Source organism: Epinephelus moara, chromosome 7 (genome assembly GCF_006386435.1).
Source record: "Epinephelus moara isolate mb chromosome 7, YSFRI_EMoa_1.0, whole genome shotgun sequence".
In the NCBI taxonomy this organism is placed as follows: domain Eukaryota; kingdom Metazoa; phylum Chordata; class Actinopteri; order Perciformes; family Serranidae; genus Epinephelus; species Epinephelus moara.
The window spans coordinates 3,433,614-3,454,530 of NC_065512.1; the positions used below are offsets into that span (position 1 = coordinate 3,433,614).

The following is a 20,917-nucleotide window of genomic DNA, read 5'->3' on the forward strand; positions in this document are numbered from 1 at the left end:
TATGGTATGCTGTACATAATCACGGAAACTGTCAGTGTGTCATTCTGTCAGTCAGTCATTCTGTCTGTCCCACGTTTTTCTACTCACTGACGTGGTCAATCTATGTGAAACTGCACATAGGCATTGAGGATTGGCATAGGTAGAAGGTGACAAAGCTACCAATAGGTATGGACTAGTTATACATGATTACTGAAGATTAGAGGCATCATGAAAGTAGACTTCATGGCAGAACACTTGCACTGGTTTGCATCAGGCTGTACAGGTGCACCTAATAAAGTTAATCCCTTCAGGATTACGCAGGCGTTTTTGCCTGATTTTACGGCAGCTTTCCTTTTTTTCAATTAATAGTTTTTCCATTTTGTTGCACAAACTAAACATAAATCACACACAAACATGTATATTATAAGAGAGAAAAATGTAGGAAAAAGTTTACGGTACCTTGATGAAATTGCAAGGTTGCTCAGAATTCACAGATTAGTTTAATTTGCATTAAAGGTCCAGTGTGTAAGATTTAGAGGGATGTACAGTAGTGGCTTAAGATGAAACTTCTCCCTCATAGGATTCCTTCAGTGTTCATTGTTCAGGAGGTTTTTAACAGGAGCCAAATTATCCGCAGAGGTCTCTTCCTCTCCAAAACAAACAGATCAGATGATTTAAACCAGGAGAAACATTGAATAAAGTAGTTTCACGTCACAAATCTGTGATTTTCCGATGCTGCTTGGCACGCCAGAGACCGGCCGCTCGCCCACCACATGCTAATGTGTGCTCATCTTTTTTCTCTGATAACTTAAGATTCAGTCGTTCAGGAGATTTTTACAGGAGCTGAATTACCCACAGAGGTCTGAGGCACTGTTCTTCAATGAGCAGCGCCAGAAAATGTGAATATCCCTTTCTAGAGCCAATGTATGTTTGTTTATTCTGGGCTACTGTAGAAACATGGCGGTGCAACATGGCGATCTCTATAGATGAGGATCCTCTCCTTATGTAGATATAAACTGCTCATTCCAAGGAAAGGAAAAAAACAATAATAATAATTATTTTCAGGTGATTATACACTTAAGAAAACTTTGTTATTGTATTATATTCCATTTCTGCCAATATATCCCCCAAAATCCTACACACTGGACCTTTAATACACATCATCACCTGTTTGTAATAATTAGAGCAGTATAAGCCCAAATTATAATGTTTAATGTTTATTTTGCTGCATAGCAACACTTTGATTTGTTGGTTTTCTTGACAAAAACAAGCTATTGGCCTGTAAATACTAATTATACCAAGAAATATAAAGAAAATATACTCATTTTATTCCATTTCTGCCAATATTTCCCACTAAATCCTACACACTGGTGCTTTAATTGTTGTGACTGCAACATTGCAACATCCTGGAGGGACTTTAAAGCGGACACTGAGTGTATACATAGATTGCGACTTAAGAAATAATATGCATATAGATGAAACAATCAAATGATAAAACATCATCATCTATTTGACAATAATTATGTAGAATAAGAAATGTACTGCAAATATAGAAATGACAACCAAACACAGAAACACACTGCAAATACAGATAACAGTGACTGATGTCAAAAGAAAAAAGACTGATGACTGATATTAATTATGGTTATTTTGGTAGTGTTAAGAAGGTGTGAAACTTTATTTTTTAATTTGTTCTGCTCATGTCCATGCGCAGCACTCAAAGTCACCATCAAAACAACTCTAATACAATACGAAAATGAGCAGGAAGAAAGCACTTTAATTTTACCTGCCCCTCTCTCAAAACACAAATGATCAGAAGAAATCAATAGTCTGTTACAATTAATAACCAATACTTACAGTAACTTCAGAAAGAAAAATAAATAAACAAACAGAGAAGAATCGAGAGCCAAACACAATGTCCCCCTCAACAAGGGAACAGCTTCCACACGACAGCATCATGTAGTCGAGTTGTTCCTTCTGTAGACATGTTCTTGAACTGAAAAATATTTAGACAACCTTTTAAACCATTGTGTAGATAATTCCACAGTTTAGCGTCCACCACTGAAGTACACATCTGTTTTAATGTGGTCTGTGCACTGTGGGGTGTCTCCCATCCACTGCATGGCACTTGTTTGTCCTCCCTCCGTGAGACAATATAATTTCTGGCCTCTAGATGTCAGTAGAGACAAGCATCCACCTGTGTGTGTCAGAGCGAGTCCTCCCTCACACACCCGCCATTAAAGCCATGACAACCACCTGATTAATGGTCTCATGGGCTTCCAGCAAACCAAAGACAGCTCCTCACTCTGCTCTCAGACATGTCTGGCCCTACTTATGGTCTAATAGCGGTTAATGGACTGCTGCAGTTATGTGGACGGGTGATTAATGCTGAGGGCCAGAGTGGTGTTCCACAGACCTTTTCCTGTTGCGCCATGACCTCTATGAGGCCATAGGAATGTACTGGTAATCCAGCAAATAAACACATGCATGCGAGGCAGCCTCTTCTTAGTCTATAGACGTGACCTAACAAGACGCTGGCAAAAACACGCCTCTGGGTCATGAGTTAGGGATGCAGAGGCAGATGAATGCCGGGTGGAAAATTATTAAGTGTTCAAAACCACAAAAACGGAGAACACTACAGCTCATCTCGGCTCCTGGACTCAGCAAGTCTCCTTTGTTTTGCTTTACAGTAAATACATACTGTAACAGCCCACATCATCGGGCTGCTCACGTCAGCGGTGCCAGAATGTAATCTTAAAATGAAAATACAGCAAATGCACTGAAATTACAGGGGCCTTAAAGGGATTTCCATCTTTGTAGGACAATGGAATTAAGAAAATGGGATGTATAATCTTTCAAAATATCAAATATACCATAAAATAAAATAGATCATGAATGGGAATGAAATTGTAAATGTAAATATTGTAAAAACCCACATCTTCTGACATATTTCCTGTGGACATTTTTTTGATTTATTAAATTTGATGCAGCCTTATCTTGGAAATGATTGGTTTTATGGTTTACTGTTATGCTTCCTGTAGGTTAAAAACACATTCTTAAAGGTCCAGTGTGTCAGATTAAGGGAGATTAAGTGGCGTCTAGCGGTGAGCAGTGCAGATTGCAACCAGCTGAAACTTCTCCTGATTAGAATTCCTTCAGTTTTAATTGTTCAGGAGGAGCTGAGTTATCCACAGAGGTCTCTTTGTCTCCAAAACAAACAGACCTGGTGATTTAAACCTTTAAAAACACTGAATCAAACAGTTTCATATTAAAAAATAAGTGTTTCTCTGACACTCTTGTCGCAGAGGGGCTGTAAACTACGGTGGCCGACATGAAAACGTGAATGGCCCTGTCCGGAGCCAGTGTTTGGTTTCTGCCAATATCTCCCCATAAATTCTTACACACTGGACTTTAAGTTACTTTTATGTTCATAAAATCATGAACTTGAACTTTATATTTTATGTCACACTGCCCTAGCTCTTCAAGTAATGTGGATGTAGCATATGCAAATATCTGTAACTTTTTATCATGTGAACAGGTGTTGCAAATTAGCATGTCGCTGCAAACACTCCACACAAGCATCTGTTTTCTTGCACATGTCACCAACTATCAGATTTCTGCTTGTATATCATGCTGCATGTATGTTGAAAAAGCTTGTATGGGGTCTGCGTGCTTGCATCCGGTTGCGTGCTGTGGTGTGACTGCTGCCTGTGATGTATTGCAGGCTGAGCGCCGGGAGGAGAAGAGGCGACAGGAGGATGAGAGGAGGAGGGAGCAGTTCGGGCAGGATCACGTCAGGTCAGCCCTGGATCAGGTTAACTCGGGTCTCATAACTGTCACCGTGCGGTTACGGTATTGTGTTGTTTTGTGTGCCGTGTTGTGTTCTCTCTTGCTCTGCAATGCATCTTAGTCACTGATGTGGCATCGGATGACACAGTCTCCAGACCCTTACAAAGGAAGCGCCCAGTGTCTGATCCTCTGCTGACCTAAAATTGTCACTGGAGTTTTAGTGAGCTGCGTTTTCTGTTGGCAGGAAAAGGAAAAGCGGAGCTTATCAGTCGTAGATATCAGGGCAAGCATCGAGACAGGTGACACGAGGCTCACCTCTGGGTGCCCCCGTTTACCTTTTCAATTTCGTAGGCATCTTTAGTGCCTGTTTTATACTGATGTAACAAAAGGATTTCCTGGGAAGACATCATCATTAATCACTGACAGGGCCTGTGCACCTCCATGAAGCTGGGTGATGTGCAAGAGGCAGAATAAACAAGACATATTGTGCATCCCCATACGACCACACTATTTAATCTGCCAGATAGATTTAGTTTGTCCCAATACATAGTGAAATCAAATCAAATGCAGTTTGTCAGAAGTACCAGGATGCTCTACTGCGTGCAGCTGTATTTTGCGGTATGCATGCCAGCATGCTGTACTGGCTATACAGACCCACAATCCTCTGCAAGATATGTCACATCAGCTGAGCCACAAACAGAAGCTGTCAGAAGCCACAATGATGGATGACAGCACATTAAATAATGACTGATCACCAGCTGATCAATAGGTGTACTAATTGTTTAAATGAACAAACAACAAAAGGACGTAACTATGAAAATAACAATGACAGATGTAATTTTAATGTTGTTAATATAATACTACATACATACATACATGGCAAAATATCAGCAGCAGAGCTCTCTGGGTTGACCTCCATCTCTGGTGAGCTTGGCAAAATTTTCTTTCATCTCCAAGGTGTTGTGTGCATACAGCATGCAATAGTATGTACTTAAAGTCAAAGGAAAAAGTATGCAATGCAACATAAGAGTCCTACAGTCATGCTAGCTGCTGTGTAAGGATGTGCTTTGAGCTAAATGCTAATATCAGCAGGCTAACATGCTCACAAGAACAAAGCTAATGTGCTGATGTGAGTTAGGCATGCTGACGTGTTAACTATGGGGATGCATGATATTGGATTTTTTGCCGATATTCGATAAGTAACAACTTATTTGACTGACTATATACTGATTTCGATATATCCACTTCCCCCCACCTACTTTCAGTGATCATCAAGTCTCTTCTGTAGTGGAATTAACATCATATTATACATGCATGCTCTTCCATGACGGCCCACCAGCAGATGGAGACATGAAACAGAATGCTTTCAGTGTCTGTGATATTCAGTCATTGTGCTAAATAAGAAAAAGCATGTTGGCTGATTCCGGTATTTCATTTTAAAGCCGATACTGGTTGATACTAATGACGTGCCGATATTATCGTGCATCCCTAGTTAATTAGGACTAAATGGTAAATGGGCTGCATTTATATAGTGCGTTTTTAGTCTAAGCGACCACTCAAAGTGTTCATCCGTTCACACACGTACAGCTGCCGTACAGGGTGCCACCTGCTCATCAGACCACCAGAGACAATCTGGGGTTCAGTATCATGCCTAAGGACAGTTTGATGTATGTATGTAGACTGCAAGGACCAGGGACTTAACCACTGACCTTCTGACTGCTAGACAAGTGCTCTGTCTCCTGAGCCACAGTCGCTAAACACAAAGTACAGTTGTGGGAACATGAAGGCATGAACCAAAGGTCAAAGCGATCCTTCCAGAAAGACATTTCACTCAAAGCTACGTGCTAACCTGCTGGTGAGAGTAGAGGAAGAGTCAGTCGGACAAATGACCACCTGGTGACAACTCCACACTTCGTCTTTAACACGGGTTTATTTATGAGAAATCCTAAAGGCCCTGACAAACCAAGCAGACGTTTGGCCTTTGGTCCATATCGGGTGGAAAGAGCGTCCCTATTTGTTTGGCTGCTTTTTGAACGATTCTGCTGAGCCCACTGGCGAGAGGAATCCCTCTGATTGGCGGTTCAGAGAAATGGAAGTGACGACAGCAAACAACTTCAGTTAAGAGGGTGTGAGATCGAAACAGACTTGTTAAACCAGTAAGAATATTTTTTTAGCCATTGAGTTGTTTAGCAGAAACAGTTTGTAACCATCATCAGGTTGCACCGTCAATGTGCTAACTGGCTAACAACTTGAATCCATCCTGTCAGCCTTGCGGTTTCCCTTTTTGAATACAGACTCCCCCTGTCTGCTGGTGTGGTGTGGTGTATTTGTGGTGTATTTGGTGTGGTATTTGACTCTGACTTGTAAATTCAGTGGACTGCTCCTTTAAAGAGGCCGCAGGGTTTTGGATAATGCATTGGATGTATATACAATAATGATTTAGAGTGTCTTCTGTCTGCACAAGCTTTCCATGCCGTATTCTCCAACAGAGCATCAGACTCTTTAAATCAATTACCCTGACAGTCAAGATGTTATTGGAATATTATACACGGTCGGTTCGGGGGGAAATGGCTTGTCAAGTGGCATCTCTGGCTTCCGTACAAGAGAAACAAAAACAGGAGACGGCAGACCAATGTGTGAACCCGGAGAAACAATGAAGAGATTTAGAAACGGGGCTACGGAGATGGAGCGGGACAGCAGATCAGAGACTTGTGAATGGGGAGAGGAGAGTGGCGTCAGGGAGGGACAAACAAACTTGGTCAACCTTGTGGGACTGCCAGCACCCCGGGCCTGCGGAGTAAACGAAAACCCCTTCATACCTTATTATTAGTCTGTGTTTCCGTGTTTGTGTTTTTGAAATCCGGACGATGTAATGTTTGTATTTATTACAGGAAGGCTGAGAAGTTTCTGCAGAGGTTTGAGAGATCGGGTCCGCCGGCATCCAGCAGCGCCACACACACGTCATCGAGGGTAAGCCAGCAACCGCACAATGTGTGTGTTTGCACTTGTATGTGCTTTCATGTGTTTTGTTTGTACACACGGCATCAGTGTGGGTCAGGGCCTGAATGCACACACGCCTGCTCTATAGGTCCCAGGGTTCAGTGTCGAGCCTCATATCTGTGGCTGTGGGGTCGGAGACTGAAGCTCTGTGGTGATTCACACCAATAGATCTGCCTTTGTAAGCTGTTTTCTGAATAAATACTCTGGGGTGCGGAGGTTTCATCGTCCGGGGCAGCGCGGGTATTAAGCGGTATCCCCAGTTGGCCGGGCGGGGTGAGGAGCCAGATCCCCCTGCAATTATGTCCTGGTCAGAGCCGGGGCACACAGCGGTACGGCGAGCTCACGCTCGAGTAAAAGGAAGTGTAAATACACAGAGGAATAGGCCACTGATTTTCCCTCTCCGTGTTGTCTGTCTGTCTGCTCCTTTCACTCTCTTTTGTTTTCTCTGCTTCCTTTTCTCTTTTCTCAGCCGCTCTTCCTCTCTGCCTGTTAGTTTTCCTGGGAGGGAATGAGCGGAGGGCGGAGTTCAAGGGACTTCCCAGAGTTCACACTGAGCAGAAACAGAGACACAACATGACAAGACTGTGAGGGGAGTCTGCACCAGACAGAATAGAGTGGAATAACCTGCGCTGGTAAAAGTACCTGGAGTAATCCCAAACTCCTCACCAGCCAATCAGTAGAAGAGGGCAACCTCTCGCCCTCACTGTGAATAACTTTCCTCTTAATCAACTATTATTTTAAATTCTGTAATTGCTGCCATAAATCTTAAAATCAATAAATGTGAAGAGGTCACAGCTATTCTTAGCTCAGAAAACACTTTTATTGGAGAGTGTTGACAGCTTCTGTCAGAGAGTCAGACACGGTGCTAATAGTGTCTGCGCTCCTCCACCCAGCCCCGGCTCTCACTGATGTTGTACCAGAGAAGAAGAAGAAGAAGAAGCAGAGAGTGTGCAGGAAGCAACCCGAGGGCACGCTGTACTCCGCACTGCGCTCTGCTGTGAGCGGATTATGTGGTGACTGACAGCACCGTTAAAAGTGCACACGCAGCTCCCTTGGTGGACGCAGGAAATGTTTTCTTTCTGGGCTTTTCTCATTGTTGTGCATTTCTTTTCTCTCACTCCGTCTTTTTCTCACACAGACCTGACGCAAATCTTTCAGCGGGTGAGACAGAGAGGAGAGGAGAGAGAGCTCGGGTCAAACGTTGGTGTCGAGAGAAACAGAAAGCAGTCAGTTACAGTAATAAAGAAGTCTCTGTGTTATGATGGGACACACACTCGCACACACACACACACACTCGCACACACACACACACACACACACACACTCGCACACACACACACACACACACACACAGTTCACCAGATGATACCAGGGTTACAGACAGCAACAAAGACTCATCTCTTCCCGCCTCCTCATTTCACTCCTCGCTTTGTTTCCTCACCTCTTACGTCTTCTCCTCCTCCTCCTCCTCCTCCTCCTCCTCTCCTGTCCCCTCGTCTCCCCTTGTTTTTTTTGGTCTCATCTCCTCTCCTGTCTCATCTTGCCTCTTTTTCTCCTCTCCTGTCCTTTTCCCTCCTTTCTTTTCCTTTTCATGTCTGCATTCCTCTCCTCTTTTCAGTTATTCCTTCCTTCTCATTCATTTACTCTTTTATTTCCTTTCCTGTCCTCTCCCCTTGTTTTCTCCCACCTCCTCTCCTGCCTTCTACTCACCTAGTCTCTCCTCTCCTCTCCTTGTTTTCTCACCTTTCTTTTCCTTTCCTCTTCTCTTCCCACCTTGTGTCCTCTCATTTCCTTTCCTTTGCTCTGACCTTGTTTTGTCCCGTCTCATCTCCTGTCATGTTCTCTCCTTTCTTTTCCTTTCTAATTCTCTTCCCACCTTCTCTCTTCCTTTCCTCTCCTGTCCCCTTATTTCCTTTCCTCCATTCTCATCTCCCCTTTTGTCCTGTCTCACCTCCTGTCTTCTCTCCTTTCGTTTCCTNCTGTCCTTTTCTCTCCCTTATTTTTTTTTATTTTCCTTTCCACTTCTCTTCTTACCTTTTCTTTTCTTTCCTCCCGTCCTCTCATTTCCTTTCCTTTGCTCTCCTCTTGTTTGCCCTATCTCGTCTCCTGTCTTCTTCTGCTAATATTCCTTTCCACATCTCTTCTTGCCTTTTATTTTCATTCATTCTTCCTTCTCCTCTCTTCTTAATTTTTATCCCATTGTCTCTTTCTCATCTTTTCTCCTGTCCTTTCCTTTTCTCATCTTTTCTTTTCATTCCTTTTCTGTCCTCTTGTTTCCTTTAACTCTCGTCTTCTCTCCTATTGTTTTGTCCTTTCTCGTGTCCTGTCCTTTTCTCTCCTTTCATTTCCTTTCCACTTCTTTTTGCCTTTTTTATTCCCCTCCTGTCCTCTCATTTCTCCTCTCCTCTCCTCTCCTCTCCTCTCCTCTCCTCTGCAGACTCTCCCAGGCTGCAGCTCCCTCAGATAGACGTCACAGATTAGCAGATGAAAGCTTGCGGCCGCGGAGCAGCAAAAGTCAAACTTCTTGATGTGGTTCTCGCTGGGACCCTGGGATCTGTTGTTCTTTCTACAATGGCTCCATGAGACAGATTGATCTCCCCTTCATATCCTCTATTTGTGGGCGTGTGTGTGTGGTGTGTATACATGTGTGATGTGTGTGCGTGTGTGTCTGTGTGTGTGTGAGTGGGAGATTTTAAGCTAAGCTTTGATGGGAGCTCACACAGGTGGGCTGTGTGTTCCTTCTTCCTCCCGTGCCATCCTAAATAACCACTTCCCTCGGCCATTAGCTCCCCTCGGACAGGAAAACAGAGAGTGAAACGGAGGGAGGTGTGTGTGTGTGCGTGTGTGTGTGTGTGTGTGTATGTGTGTGTGTGTGTGAGCGTGTGAGAGATGGTATGTACCGGATGTATATTTAAAAGAAAAAGAAAATAGACTTTTTTCAGTATGAAATCACAGCCAACACAGAGCTGCAGGGATGATGTTTATTTGAAGGCCAACCAGAAAGTTAAAGGGACAGTCCGCCAAGTTTCAACCAGCTCTGTATCATAGCAATGTGGGCAGTATGTGTAAATGAACTGTGGTAAACTGCCCTCAGGCTAACCAGTGCCTAGATATCCCTGCTCATATATTCCTGCTCCCAGCTTAGTTTTATGAAAAGACCATCTCCCCAGCGGTGAAATGCTTCTCTAACATCGTCCTGCTTCCATCAACACAAAGCTTACGGGATTTTCCCCACTGGATTTTGGATTATTTCAGATAAGCTTTGTGGAAAACAAACGTTTAAGATACTTCTATGTTTTGCTCAGCAAGATAATCCTCACAAATGATCACCTTTAAAACTTATGCAATCATTTTTTTTAATTTTTTTTTTACAGCTGTGCCGATGCAGCTTACAGGCGAACAACAAAAAAATTACAATAAACCAAACACATCCCAGCTTAAGTATACATTTTGAGATACAACAAAAAGGTATGAATTAGGGAAAAGGAATGTTGGACAAAAAAGACTAAAGAAAAAAAGTCTGGGAGTTGTGTGTGTGTGTGTGTGTGTGTGTGTGTGTGTGTGTACAGTGTCATGACTGTATGTATATGCATCAAGAGGTGAGTCAGGTAGGGGAGATAAACAGACATATATACTGTAAAATGAATAGGTTGATTTCGATCACTTCACTATGGTAGTACGGCAGGGCCCCATCTTTTAATAAGTATTTCTTTTTTGAGTCTGTAGGAGTGCGTTATCTGTTCCCTCTGATTAAATGAACACTTTCTGAAGCGCAAATTCAATCACCAGAAGTAAAAAGCAAATATATGCCTATAAATGAACTCCACTACAGTCACATGACCTTTACGTCGTTGCCGTGATGACATTCTGTAGCCTCATTTAGCCTCTTGTTAGAAAGACATGTAAAAGCTTCAAAATTCACAGTGAGGTGTTTACTGACCTATTTTATGTCACAGAACAAAACGTGATGGTCTCTTAAGCTTGTGTTAACCACAGACCTCATTTCAGGCGTCTAACCAAAAACCTGTTCAAAAGAAAACTGACTTTGAGACAAGGGAACAAGAAGAGTAAAAATGCTAACCCAGGACTTCTCTCTGCACCACTCCATTAGATTTGCATTGCGCAATATTGACTATAAACTATAAACTTCTTAGAAAGCTGCTTCGTGCCAGCAACAACTAACAGCACACATTATACAGAACTGGTTTTTGCGCAAGACAGGAAACAAACTCATTGAACTCCTACCTCCTGTGCTTGGTTTTGGCACTCATCTCTGTATGTCTTCAGATTTGGCACATTTTTCAGCTGCCTGTGCTGCAGCTTTGTTGCCAGAATCCTTAATGCAGTCATCCTCTTGACATTTCCCTCGTATGTGTTTTACTCAGCATGTGCTGTCATTTTGCTATGTTCATATTTAGCGCATGTGTTCACTCTGCTGTGTATTACTACATGTTGTTGCCATGTTTTAATTTCCACACCTAGAGAGGGATTGTGTCACATTTAAATCCAGTGGATCCCTGCGGTAAAATCGACTTACACTTGTGTGTAGCGCCTTTCTAGTCTTCTGACCACTCAAAGCGTTTTTACACTACAAATCACATTCAACCATTTACTCACACATTCATACACTGGTGGCTGAGGCTACAATACCAGGAGCCACCTGCTCATCAGTTAAACATTTACGCACTCACACACAGATGATGTTGAGATATTTCAGTCTGGACCAAAGTTGGGTGAAGAAACAAACTTTAATTGGTTTATTCCTAAGTGGATGTTTGTGCCAAAATTTGAGGAAACTCCCTATCTTGAGATATTGCGTTCACAAGAATGAGATGGATGTAAGGTCACAGTGACCTTGACCTTTGACCCCCAAATTCTAATAAGTTCATCATTGAGTCCAAGTGGATGTTTGTGCCAAATCTGACATCACATTCACAAGAATAGACATACGAGGTCGAAGTGAACTTGACCTTTGACCATTAAAACCAACACATCCCCACTACGACCTCGTCACATATTGACGTTTCATCATGGACTTTCCACGTCCACATATGACGTCCAAGGTACCCTGCGTGTGTTGGTCGTTGACGTTCTGGGACGCCATGTCAACTTCAGCCTGTTACATGCATTGTCCTCTTTCAAAATTCACACCGGTTTTCACAGGAAATTTAACGTTTACATACAGTCTCTTTCAAAATAAAAGCACTTTGTCAGTAAAACACTGTGAATTGACTTTTTTTTTTTCCTTCAACAACAAAAACATGTGGTAGGGTTTGGGACAAAAGAACAGGGTTTGGCTTAAGAATCTTACGGGACGCAAACACCTCTCTCTCAGTTGAAAGTCGGTGTTTGTTGGACCTATCCGCCACTGCTCCTGCCTGCCCCAGTTGGACTTTCGCTGCCTTAACTTTCGTCCTTGTCCCGCCATGTTTTCCCCTGACGCCACCGGCCAAACTATAACGGCCATCAGCCGCGTACCATGCCAACATTAAAGGATGCCTTTTTCTGTGGTTTCTGACGCTGCAAGTCACTGCCCAAGCGCCAGATTTCGACAACTTCGGAGTGAGACCAGGGTCATAAAATCTAATCAGTTCATCATTGAGTCCAAGTGCATGTTTGTGCCAAATTTTAAAAACTCAATCAAGGCGTTCTTGAGAATGGGATAGACAATATGGCCACAATTATCGCTGATGCAGAGGCATAAAAATCAATTTGATGTAGTGTAATATAGTGTCATATTACTCTAAGTATACCCATAAATTTGACCACAAATATGTTGGGAACTAAATGACAGCCACATTTACAGATCAAGACCCAACTGTCAAAGATCACAGAGACTACAGTGCACGCCCTATCTGCTACACTGAAGGCTGCACGTTCCATTTAAAACCACAGCTCTAATAGTTTCTTTATCAGGAGTGCGGTGGGTCAGTAATGCGTTTACTACAGGTTATCCTCTGATAAAAACCTTTACAAGTCATACTGATAAGAAATTATTTGTCTTTCTCAGTTTCTAAGGGCGTATTATCTTGTAAGCAGGGGTGGGTAGAGTACTGAAAATCTGTACTCAAGTAAAAGTACAATTACTGCCATAAAAAATTACTCAAGTAGAAGTAAAATTACTATTTGCGAAACCTATTCAAGTAAAAGTAAAAAGTACCTGGTTAATAATTTACTCAAGTACAAGTTACTTTCCGTTTGAATATTTTCTTTTATATAGCAGGCTATGTGCGTACTTACTTCAATATGCTTGCAGAGATTCGACGATGAGTTTTTCTCAAGGATCTCCTGGTTTTTTGGCAGGCACAGGAGGCACTTCACCGAGTAACTGTTATTTTTTATGGATTTTGGCACAAAAATTGTGGCGAGATGTGGCCAGGGATGGTCGATGGCAGCTCCCACTTGCTCTTCGTTTCGACCTGGCTCCGACATGATCTTCGCCGTTGGGGTCAGGTCAGGAGTGGAGGATTGGTGCTTGCTTTTGTTCAGCAGGTTCAGAACATGGCACTTCAGCATGGTGTTTGTTTTTCTTCCGTTGGCATCTTGCCATCTGCAGTAGAGACGTGCCTCGCACCACCTAATGTTCAACTTAAATCCCTGCATTTAGAGCAGACTAGTTGTAACGAAGGTAAATGGCAAATGTAGTGAAGTAAAAAGTAGATTACTGGCTCAAAAATATACTTGAGTAAGAGTAGAAGTACAGTTTTAAAAAAGGAACTTACAAAGTACTCATTCCTCAAAAAAAATACTTTTTTACTCACGTGCATTACTTGTAACTCGTTACTACCCACCCCTGCTTGTAAGTAATGTTTTCCTTTAACTCTGAATAATGTTTTTTGTCAGAGTGAGGCCATGGAGACTCAACAGAGACAGAAGGAGTCGAAAAGTGTGAGAGACCAACAGCTGGAACACCGGAGGTATGTAAATGTATAAATTGTTTTATGCAGAAATCAGAGTGCTGAAGGACTCTCTGCTCAGTGGAAATAAAGAAACATTAAAGCTGCATACACACTACGCAGGAAAAATCGACTCAACAAGATTAATCGTTTGTTTTGTTCATCCTTTTGGAATTAGACTGGCCGGGTCGCCGAATGTTAAGAGGCAGTTTACTGACCTCACTATATTTTAGTGGGTATAGAAGTTTAAAAAGCTGTCAAACACATCCCACTCACTGCCCGTTACAGCCTGCCAGCATGTAAAGTTATAAAGTACAGCGTTAGTTAGTTTTATGTGAACCATTTTTTTGATTCATTATATTTTGACAGGGTGAACTTAGCCTTCCTGGACAGGCTCGAGGGTCAAGGCAGTGGCAGCGAGAAAGAGACACAGGAGGGAGGTTTTCGGGGAGAAGAGAATCCAGTTTTGGCACCTGAAGACTTTAGACACCAGCCGTCCAATCAAACTGGACAACAACCCCCCCTGGCTCACCTGACCCCAGACCCAGAACAGAGCTACTCGGGCTGGACCGAAGAATCTGGTGAGCTGAGCGGAGAGTGTTTCTACAGTTTCTCACGCCTTTTTTTAGTCTGGCTCAACACTGGTTAACCAAACCTAAAATCAGACATGTGACAAGAGTTGCCCACCTCATCCTTTCTTAGAAGGACTGTGATTGTCTGTTTAGTCTGCGTTAAATCAAAGGCTTTACGTGCTTCAAGTATGTAGGCAGGAAGTTATGCGTGGTACGTAGTGATACTGTAGCTCCTGGCATTCAAATCCTGCTGATACTTGTAGTTTGTGGGAAACGTGTGTGTGTGTCTTTAAGTGTGAGTAAGAAAGTATTTTCCCTTCTTTCTGGGCACAAACCTTTACTTACTATGGATTGAGCAATATATCAAACACATGTACGTGTGAGTTTGCAGACAGGACAAAGAGAACATGGGCATGAAAGCCTGACACAAGCACACACTGTATGTCATTTGGCTTCTGTCAATCAGAGAGGAAAATTCTCCGGGAGCGCTGAACCCAGGCCAGACTGACAGATTCTCGGCCCGCAGCCAAACGAGCGCAGTCCCGCCCTTGTTTAATTGGTCTGGATTGACATGCTGAGTTTGATACCTGACTGGTTGCCATACACCAGTGAATAACTGCCACTCACAACAGGACAAGGAACACAAACAGAACGTCATGTTCAATACCTGCTGCACTTAAGTATTTACTGCTGCTACATGTGTGCAGACTATATGAAATGATACTCATCCTTTCTGTGATTTATTGCCAGTGATGGGTAGCAGCACGTTACATTTACTCTCTTACATGTAGTTGAGTATTCTTTAACATAAATTGGACTTCTAAAAGTAGACTTCACAAGACTTCTTAGATACTTTTACTCTTGTTTGAGTACACCCATTAATTATCTGTAACTGCTCATCCTTCACAGGGTTGCGGGGGAGCTGGCGCTGATCCTAGCTGACGTTGGGTTAGAGGCGCGGTACACCAGACTATCACAGGGCTGACACATTAGCTCCATTTACACTGCCTGCTCAAGGCGGGAATTTTACACCGATTTTCCGCCTCACTGCTCTGCTCTGGTACAGTCACAAAATGGGGAAACAGAGTTGTCTCACCTCTGAGCCGGGAACAGAGGTAGTAACAGACAGCAGGGACAGCCAGCAAACGGAATCATAGGCGGCATGGGTGCAGCGTTTTGACAATGTGTCATGTGTGTGACCTGCTGCGGGAGATTTAAAAAGTATCTTGTAGCAGTTAGCAGCTAACTCAAAGAAGAATAGCAGCCGAAAATGTCTGCAAATTGGGAAAGAAATTAGCTCCTTACTCTCCGAGCAGAGGGCGAGATCAGCTGCTATAGAACAGAGATGGTAGATGAATGTTACTGTCATGTTATGCCTTTTTTTTTGTTTATAAAGCACTGCCAATGCGTGTGTTATGTCACACTAAAGGCTGATGCTGTTAAATGTCACAACTGTCACGCCTCCTTTGATTCTGCGATGCCAGTATGCTGTCTAAAATCACACACGGCAGCAACATAATGCCGCCGTCATTTGTTTGTGTGTTAAAATGCAAAGGTGGCATAAAGAAGTGACTTTGTAGCGGCTCTATAGCGCAATCTTTGTGTCAAAATGGCTACAGAGACAGACAATCATTCGTGCCACATTCACACCTTTCTACCTACAAGGCAAGTCCGTGTCTTTGGACTGTGGGGGGAAGCTGGAGAAAATCCACGCTAACAAAGGGCTCCGGTTGGAACCCGTAATCTCCTTCCTGTTAGCAGTACTAACCACTGCACCACCATGCTGCCCGTGCTTGAGTACAATTGCGATAAAATACATGCACTTCTACTGCAACACACCTCTCACTTCTTTTACCGATGACATTTAGGTATTGGCTGAGCGCACACACACACAACGGCAGTTGTCCGACAGCAAGGGATAAGGTAGCCTACTCGCCAATCATTGCACCACAGATGGAACGGGAGTTTACGTTTCACACACACACGATGCAGACTGCTTACAAGCCTTTTCAGGATTTAGTTGATTCCACCAGGCAAAGAAGTGCATTTTTGTGTGTGTGTCTGTTTGTGACCATTCTGTGTTCAGCAGCAGTTTGTTGAGTTTGAGTCACGGGACGGAGAACTGATCTGCCAGTCATTAGGTGTGTGAATAAAAAGGTAGTGACCAGGTGACAGACCATAAGCAACATGCATCTGAAAGACACAGCACCAAAAGAAAATACAGTGACGTGTAAGGACAAACGAGAGTGAATTTGGGAGTGGGCTTTTATTTTTACTTTCACTGGCGAGCATGTATACATAAATAAAACATGCAACAAAATTGTGCTCATTGATTAATTGTAGAAATGAATCAGTTCGTTCACATGTAGTTACAAGGAGCTTGAAATCTTCAGATGACGTTGGATGGAAGGTTAGCCTTTAGTGACATCTAACTGATACAGAGTATAATTAAATTCATGCATGTATCTTGCGCTACAGAGACAGACTTGGGTAAAGGGCACAAAATGTCAAGTTGTGCCTTGATGAGCTGATATTGGGTTACCACAGACTGCCAGGCATACAGCAGCACCACAGCTCTCCTCTACTGTAGCTGACGGGTCAAAGAGGTCAAATAGCGCAGTTTATGGGCCACTCTCTGTCTGGTAGTAAATCTCTTGTCCCATCTAACTGCCCATCCAAACAGCAGCCACAGCAGGGCGATTTCACCAGTCCGAGGTTAAGGCTAAAATACCCCCAAAAATCTCAGACCTTCAGTCCTGGCACTGCCGCTGCGGGCACAATTGGAATCCCACAACATCCTCAATCCATGTCAGGCTGCATCCGCCTGCCCCGGTCTATATTTTACCAATGTGCTGATCAGGTCTTTCCGTTCTGTCACTACCTGCCCGAGCCAATCTCCTGCCTGGTTGTGTGACGGCCCTTTCGTCTGCCCCTCACTGTTGCCCAGGCCTGCATTTCTGATCATCTGGCCTTACAGCCGGACCAGCCTGTGGCAGGGAGAACCACGAGTCCGGTCCCGGGCGGTGTGGGTAGTTGTAGGAAAGAGATGCCAAAGTGGTCAGACAGAAGAGCTTTAGAAGACTTTAGAATTCCTTATTTCTCTCTCATATAGCTGAGGAAAGAGCCTGTCGGGGATTGCCTCGCAGATCATGTGTGAACATTTTCAACAAAACAGCTCCTCCACAAAAAGACTGAAAGAAAGTGCGCTGTACTTTATGTCAGGATAATCAAAGAATTCTCTTTCAACAGGAGCCTCGCGGGAACAATAATGAATAAACTGGGCTTTATGAGGATTATTTCTTTCCTGTGTGCTTTCCAGACTCTGACTTTGACTGGGCCCTGATGAAACTGATGAACAGCTTCCCATACTGCGACAAAGACTTCCTAGAAGGCATCCTCAAACAATGCGGTGGTGATTACGAGCAGGCCTACGCACTACTCAACTGCAATTAAAATTTATGTTCCTTTTGAGTGAGGGCTGTCTGTCACTGAATATTGTGAGTGAAGCTTAAGGAGTTGGGCCAAGTAAAATTTGTATACCCAGTGTTCAGATGATAAAGAAAAGCTAGAAGCAAGTCACCTTGGTGTTTGATGCTTGTAAATGCTGCCTACACTACACAGCTGCATTAAATATATACCTATAAAGCAGTATGTGCTTCCTGTAATCTGTTTTTGATTATGCCATTAATCACTGAGCTTTTGGTGCCTTGTATCTGTCTGCATGCACTCGTGAGTCATGTTGGGTTTTCGCCCTGACATGGAGTTGAATTGATGTTCGTTTTCACCAGTTTAGTTGAAGGTCATCGCCATGACTCATAATCTTCAGATCATATTTGGGGCTCTTAATTAAATCAGTGTGTGCAGATGGAAGAAAAGCTCTACCCAAATGCATGATGCTTTTTTGTTTGTCTTATAATCAAAGTCGCATGTGGTGTATCTATAGCCGGATCCGTCGGGATAAAAAAAGATGCAAATCCACACAGGATTTTCTCCAAAGGTTTCACATCAAAGGCACAATAAAGCAGCTCTTTGTGAACTCTCGCAGTTTGTGTGTCATAGCCGTGTCAAACCTTTCTCTTTCATCAGCGTGTTATATTCAGCAGTGGGAGGGTGGGGTTTCCAGGTGGGCAGAGGGCACAGAGCTGCCGCTGAGCCGGACAGCAGAGATGGTTATCACCTGACAGAGGCAACAAAGAACAAAGGGTGGTGCTCTCAACATGGGGGACTGAAAATCCCCTTCTACTTCGACATGAAGTCATACAGGGAGCGTTTTACTGCTGATGTCATCCAGAAAATGTCTTTCCTCTAGAGATCAGCGAGAACCTCAGCATCACTCTGGCAGCTTTGCACTCATGAAGAAGAACATTTAACTATCAAATATTTCAATGCTTTATTTTATAGGCCTGTGTTCCCAATAATTCCCCAATACATTTCTAGGAAATATCCTGGAAAGAACAATGCAGTATGGTTCTGATTACAAACTGATTGATCAAACTGCTCCGTTTAAACTCAAGTAAGTATCATTTCATTATTCATTTATTCTTGGTTAAACTTTGTCGTCAAATTTCTCATTTATTCATGTCCAGCTGCTGTGACTAAAAAACTCTGGGTTAGGCCGATAAATAATTGATTTTTTTTTTATAGTGGACCACTTTCTTTATTCCCCTTATAATAAGTAACAGATAAGAGAGTTCTTTCCAAGAAACTTTAGGAGAAATGATTAGGAAAATTGTTAGAAAACTCTGGACCCTTACAATAAAACATTACCACAGTTTTTTATTTATGGAGGGTGTATAGCAAAAAATTGATTCATCAGGTGCATTGCTAAGAAGGAACTTGTCCCCAGTGAAGGAGTTCAAGTATCTCAGGGTCTTGTTCATGATCGAAGGTAAAATGGAGCGTGTGATGGATAGGCGGTTTGGCACAGTATATGCAGTGATGCAGGCGCTGCGACGGACTTTCAAGGTGAAAAGAAAGTAGAGCCAGAGGGCAAAGCTTTTGATTTATTGGTCCATTTATGTCCCAACCCTCACCTAAGGTCATGAGCTTTGAGTAATGACTGAAAGAATGAGATCATGGATACAAGCAACCGAAATGCATTTTCTCTGAAGGGCGGTTGGACTCAGCCTACGAGACAGGATGAGGAGCTAGGACATCTGGCGAGAGCTCAGAGTAGAGCCGCTGTCCTTTGTGTCGAAAGGGGCCACATTTCCCCAGTTGTTCCCAATGAGAAGAGAGCATATGGCCTTCGAGAGAAAAAGCGTTGCACCCAGCTTCGTCTTCAGAGCACTTGTGCGAGCGCTTCTAGTTGGAAATCTCTGAACTTTTCAGAAAGGTGCTGATGATGTCACTGCCACTCCGGTACTGTCTATCCTGAGCTGTTTGATACGTCAGTCAGAAATTATCACAACAAAGACAGAAAAGCCCGTCTGTGGGAGCAGATTGGCCGTGGGGTCATCCCTATGTTTCCCGGGTTCTATGTTCCCCACTTAACCCTGCAAAAAAGCTTCTATGTTCCCCGCTTACACAAAAAGGGTTCTATGTTTCCCACTTGATTGAGCGGGCAATTAGAACTCGGGGAACATAGAACCTTTTTTGCAGGGTTAAGTGGGGAACATAGAACCCTGGAAACATAGATACACTCCCGCCGCCGCACACTGAATGTTGCTGGTGAGTGTTATACTTTGATCAACTGCTGTTAACGTAGCGTTACGTTAGCTACCTAGCTAATGTTAACATCAAGATATTGTGGTCACAGAAACAAAACCCACACATGGCGGGGATGAAGCGCTCCCTGGCGCCCTGCCTTCATTTTCCTGCCAAAAAAAAATCGCTACATGGATTTGTGGCCTAAGTTTTAACATACAATGTATTTGCTAAGTCAAGAAACAAATGTAGAATACAGTAAAAGAATATTTTAAAAAATACTGCAAGAAATATGTTCAATATACCTGCTGTAAAGTGAATTATAGAGAATATGTGCAATGTACAGAGATGATACTTCAAAAGATGAACATTAATGCAGCGCATCTATCTATATTGTTATATTGTCTATCTGTACCATTTGGGTTTTTTACAATACAGGTGCTAAAACGATACTTTTCAAAACAATACTAGTGCCTAAATGGTGCCTGAACCCTTTTTTTTTAATTTTTTATTTTTAAACAAAGCACATTACAACGGTTTGATCATACCTAGTCCTCGTGGTGCAGACACAAGAAATAGGCAGGTTCTTGGAACTCTGAGTTCCTCGTGGGAAAATGCCTCATGGGGGTCCTGGGCCTTGTTGATGAGGCCAGCTGCAGTCAGGAAGAAACTGTTCTTTGTAACTGTAAGGTTGTATTTTATGGGTTAAATTAATGATTTTAGAGAAAAGATAATAACACGCACATGCCAAAGAAATACTGAAAGGGTGCTGGAGCATAAACTTCTAACATGCATCAAAAAAGGAAAAAATGATCCGCACACCGATAGAGCTCCCATTAATCCATTTATTTTCTGTCAAGTCACGTTTTTGCTTTTTAAATTAATGATTTACCGCAATGTCTGCGTGTTAAAGGTCCTATGTGTAAGATTTAGGGGGACTATAATATAAGAAGTATGTTTTCTTCGGTGTATAATCGCCTGAAAATAAGAATTGTCGTATTTTTGTTACCTTACCCCTAATTTCCACCAGATGCG

General features: G+C 42.9%; 1 protein-coding gene across 1 annotated transcript in view; it reads left to right on the forward strand.

Annotated features, from left to right (window-relative positions):
- epsti1 (epithelial stromal interaction 1) overlaps positions 1-17,885 on the forward strand; it is a 23,020-nt gene extending 5,135 nt beyond the window's left edge. Inside the window, exons 6-10 of the mRNA XM_050048941.1 lie at positions 3,704-3,777; positions 6,660-6,738; positions 13,612-13,685; positions 14,034-14,245; positions 17,556-17,885. Coding sequence (XP_049904898.1) covers positions 3,704-3,777; positions 6,660-6,738; positions 13,612-13,685; positions 14,034-14,245; positions 17,556-17,689 — 573 coding nt within the window. The 3' untranslated portion in view covers positions 17,690-17,885. The remainder of the gene's footprint in view (positions 1-3,703; positions 3,778-6,659; positions 6,739-13,611; positions 13,686-14,033; positions 14,246-17,555) is intronic.
- The last annotated feature ends 3,032 nt before the right edge of the window (positions 17,886-20,917 follow it).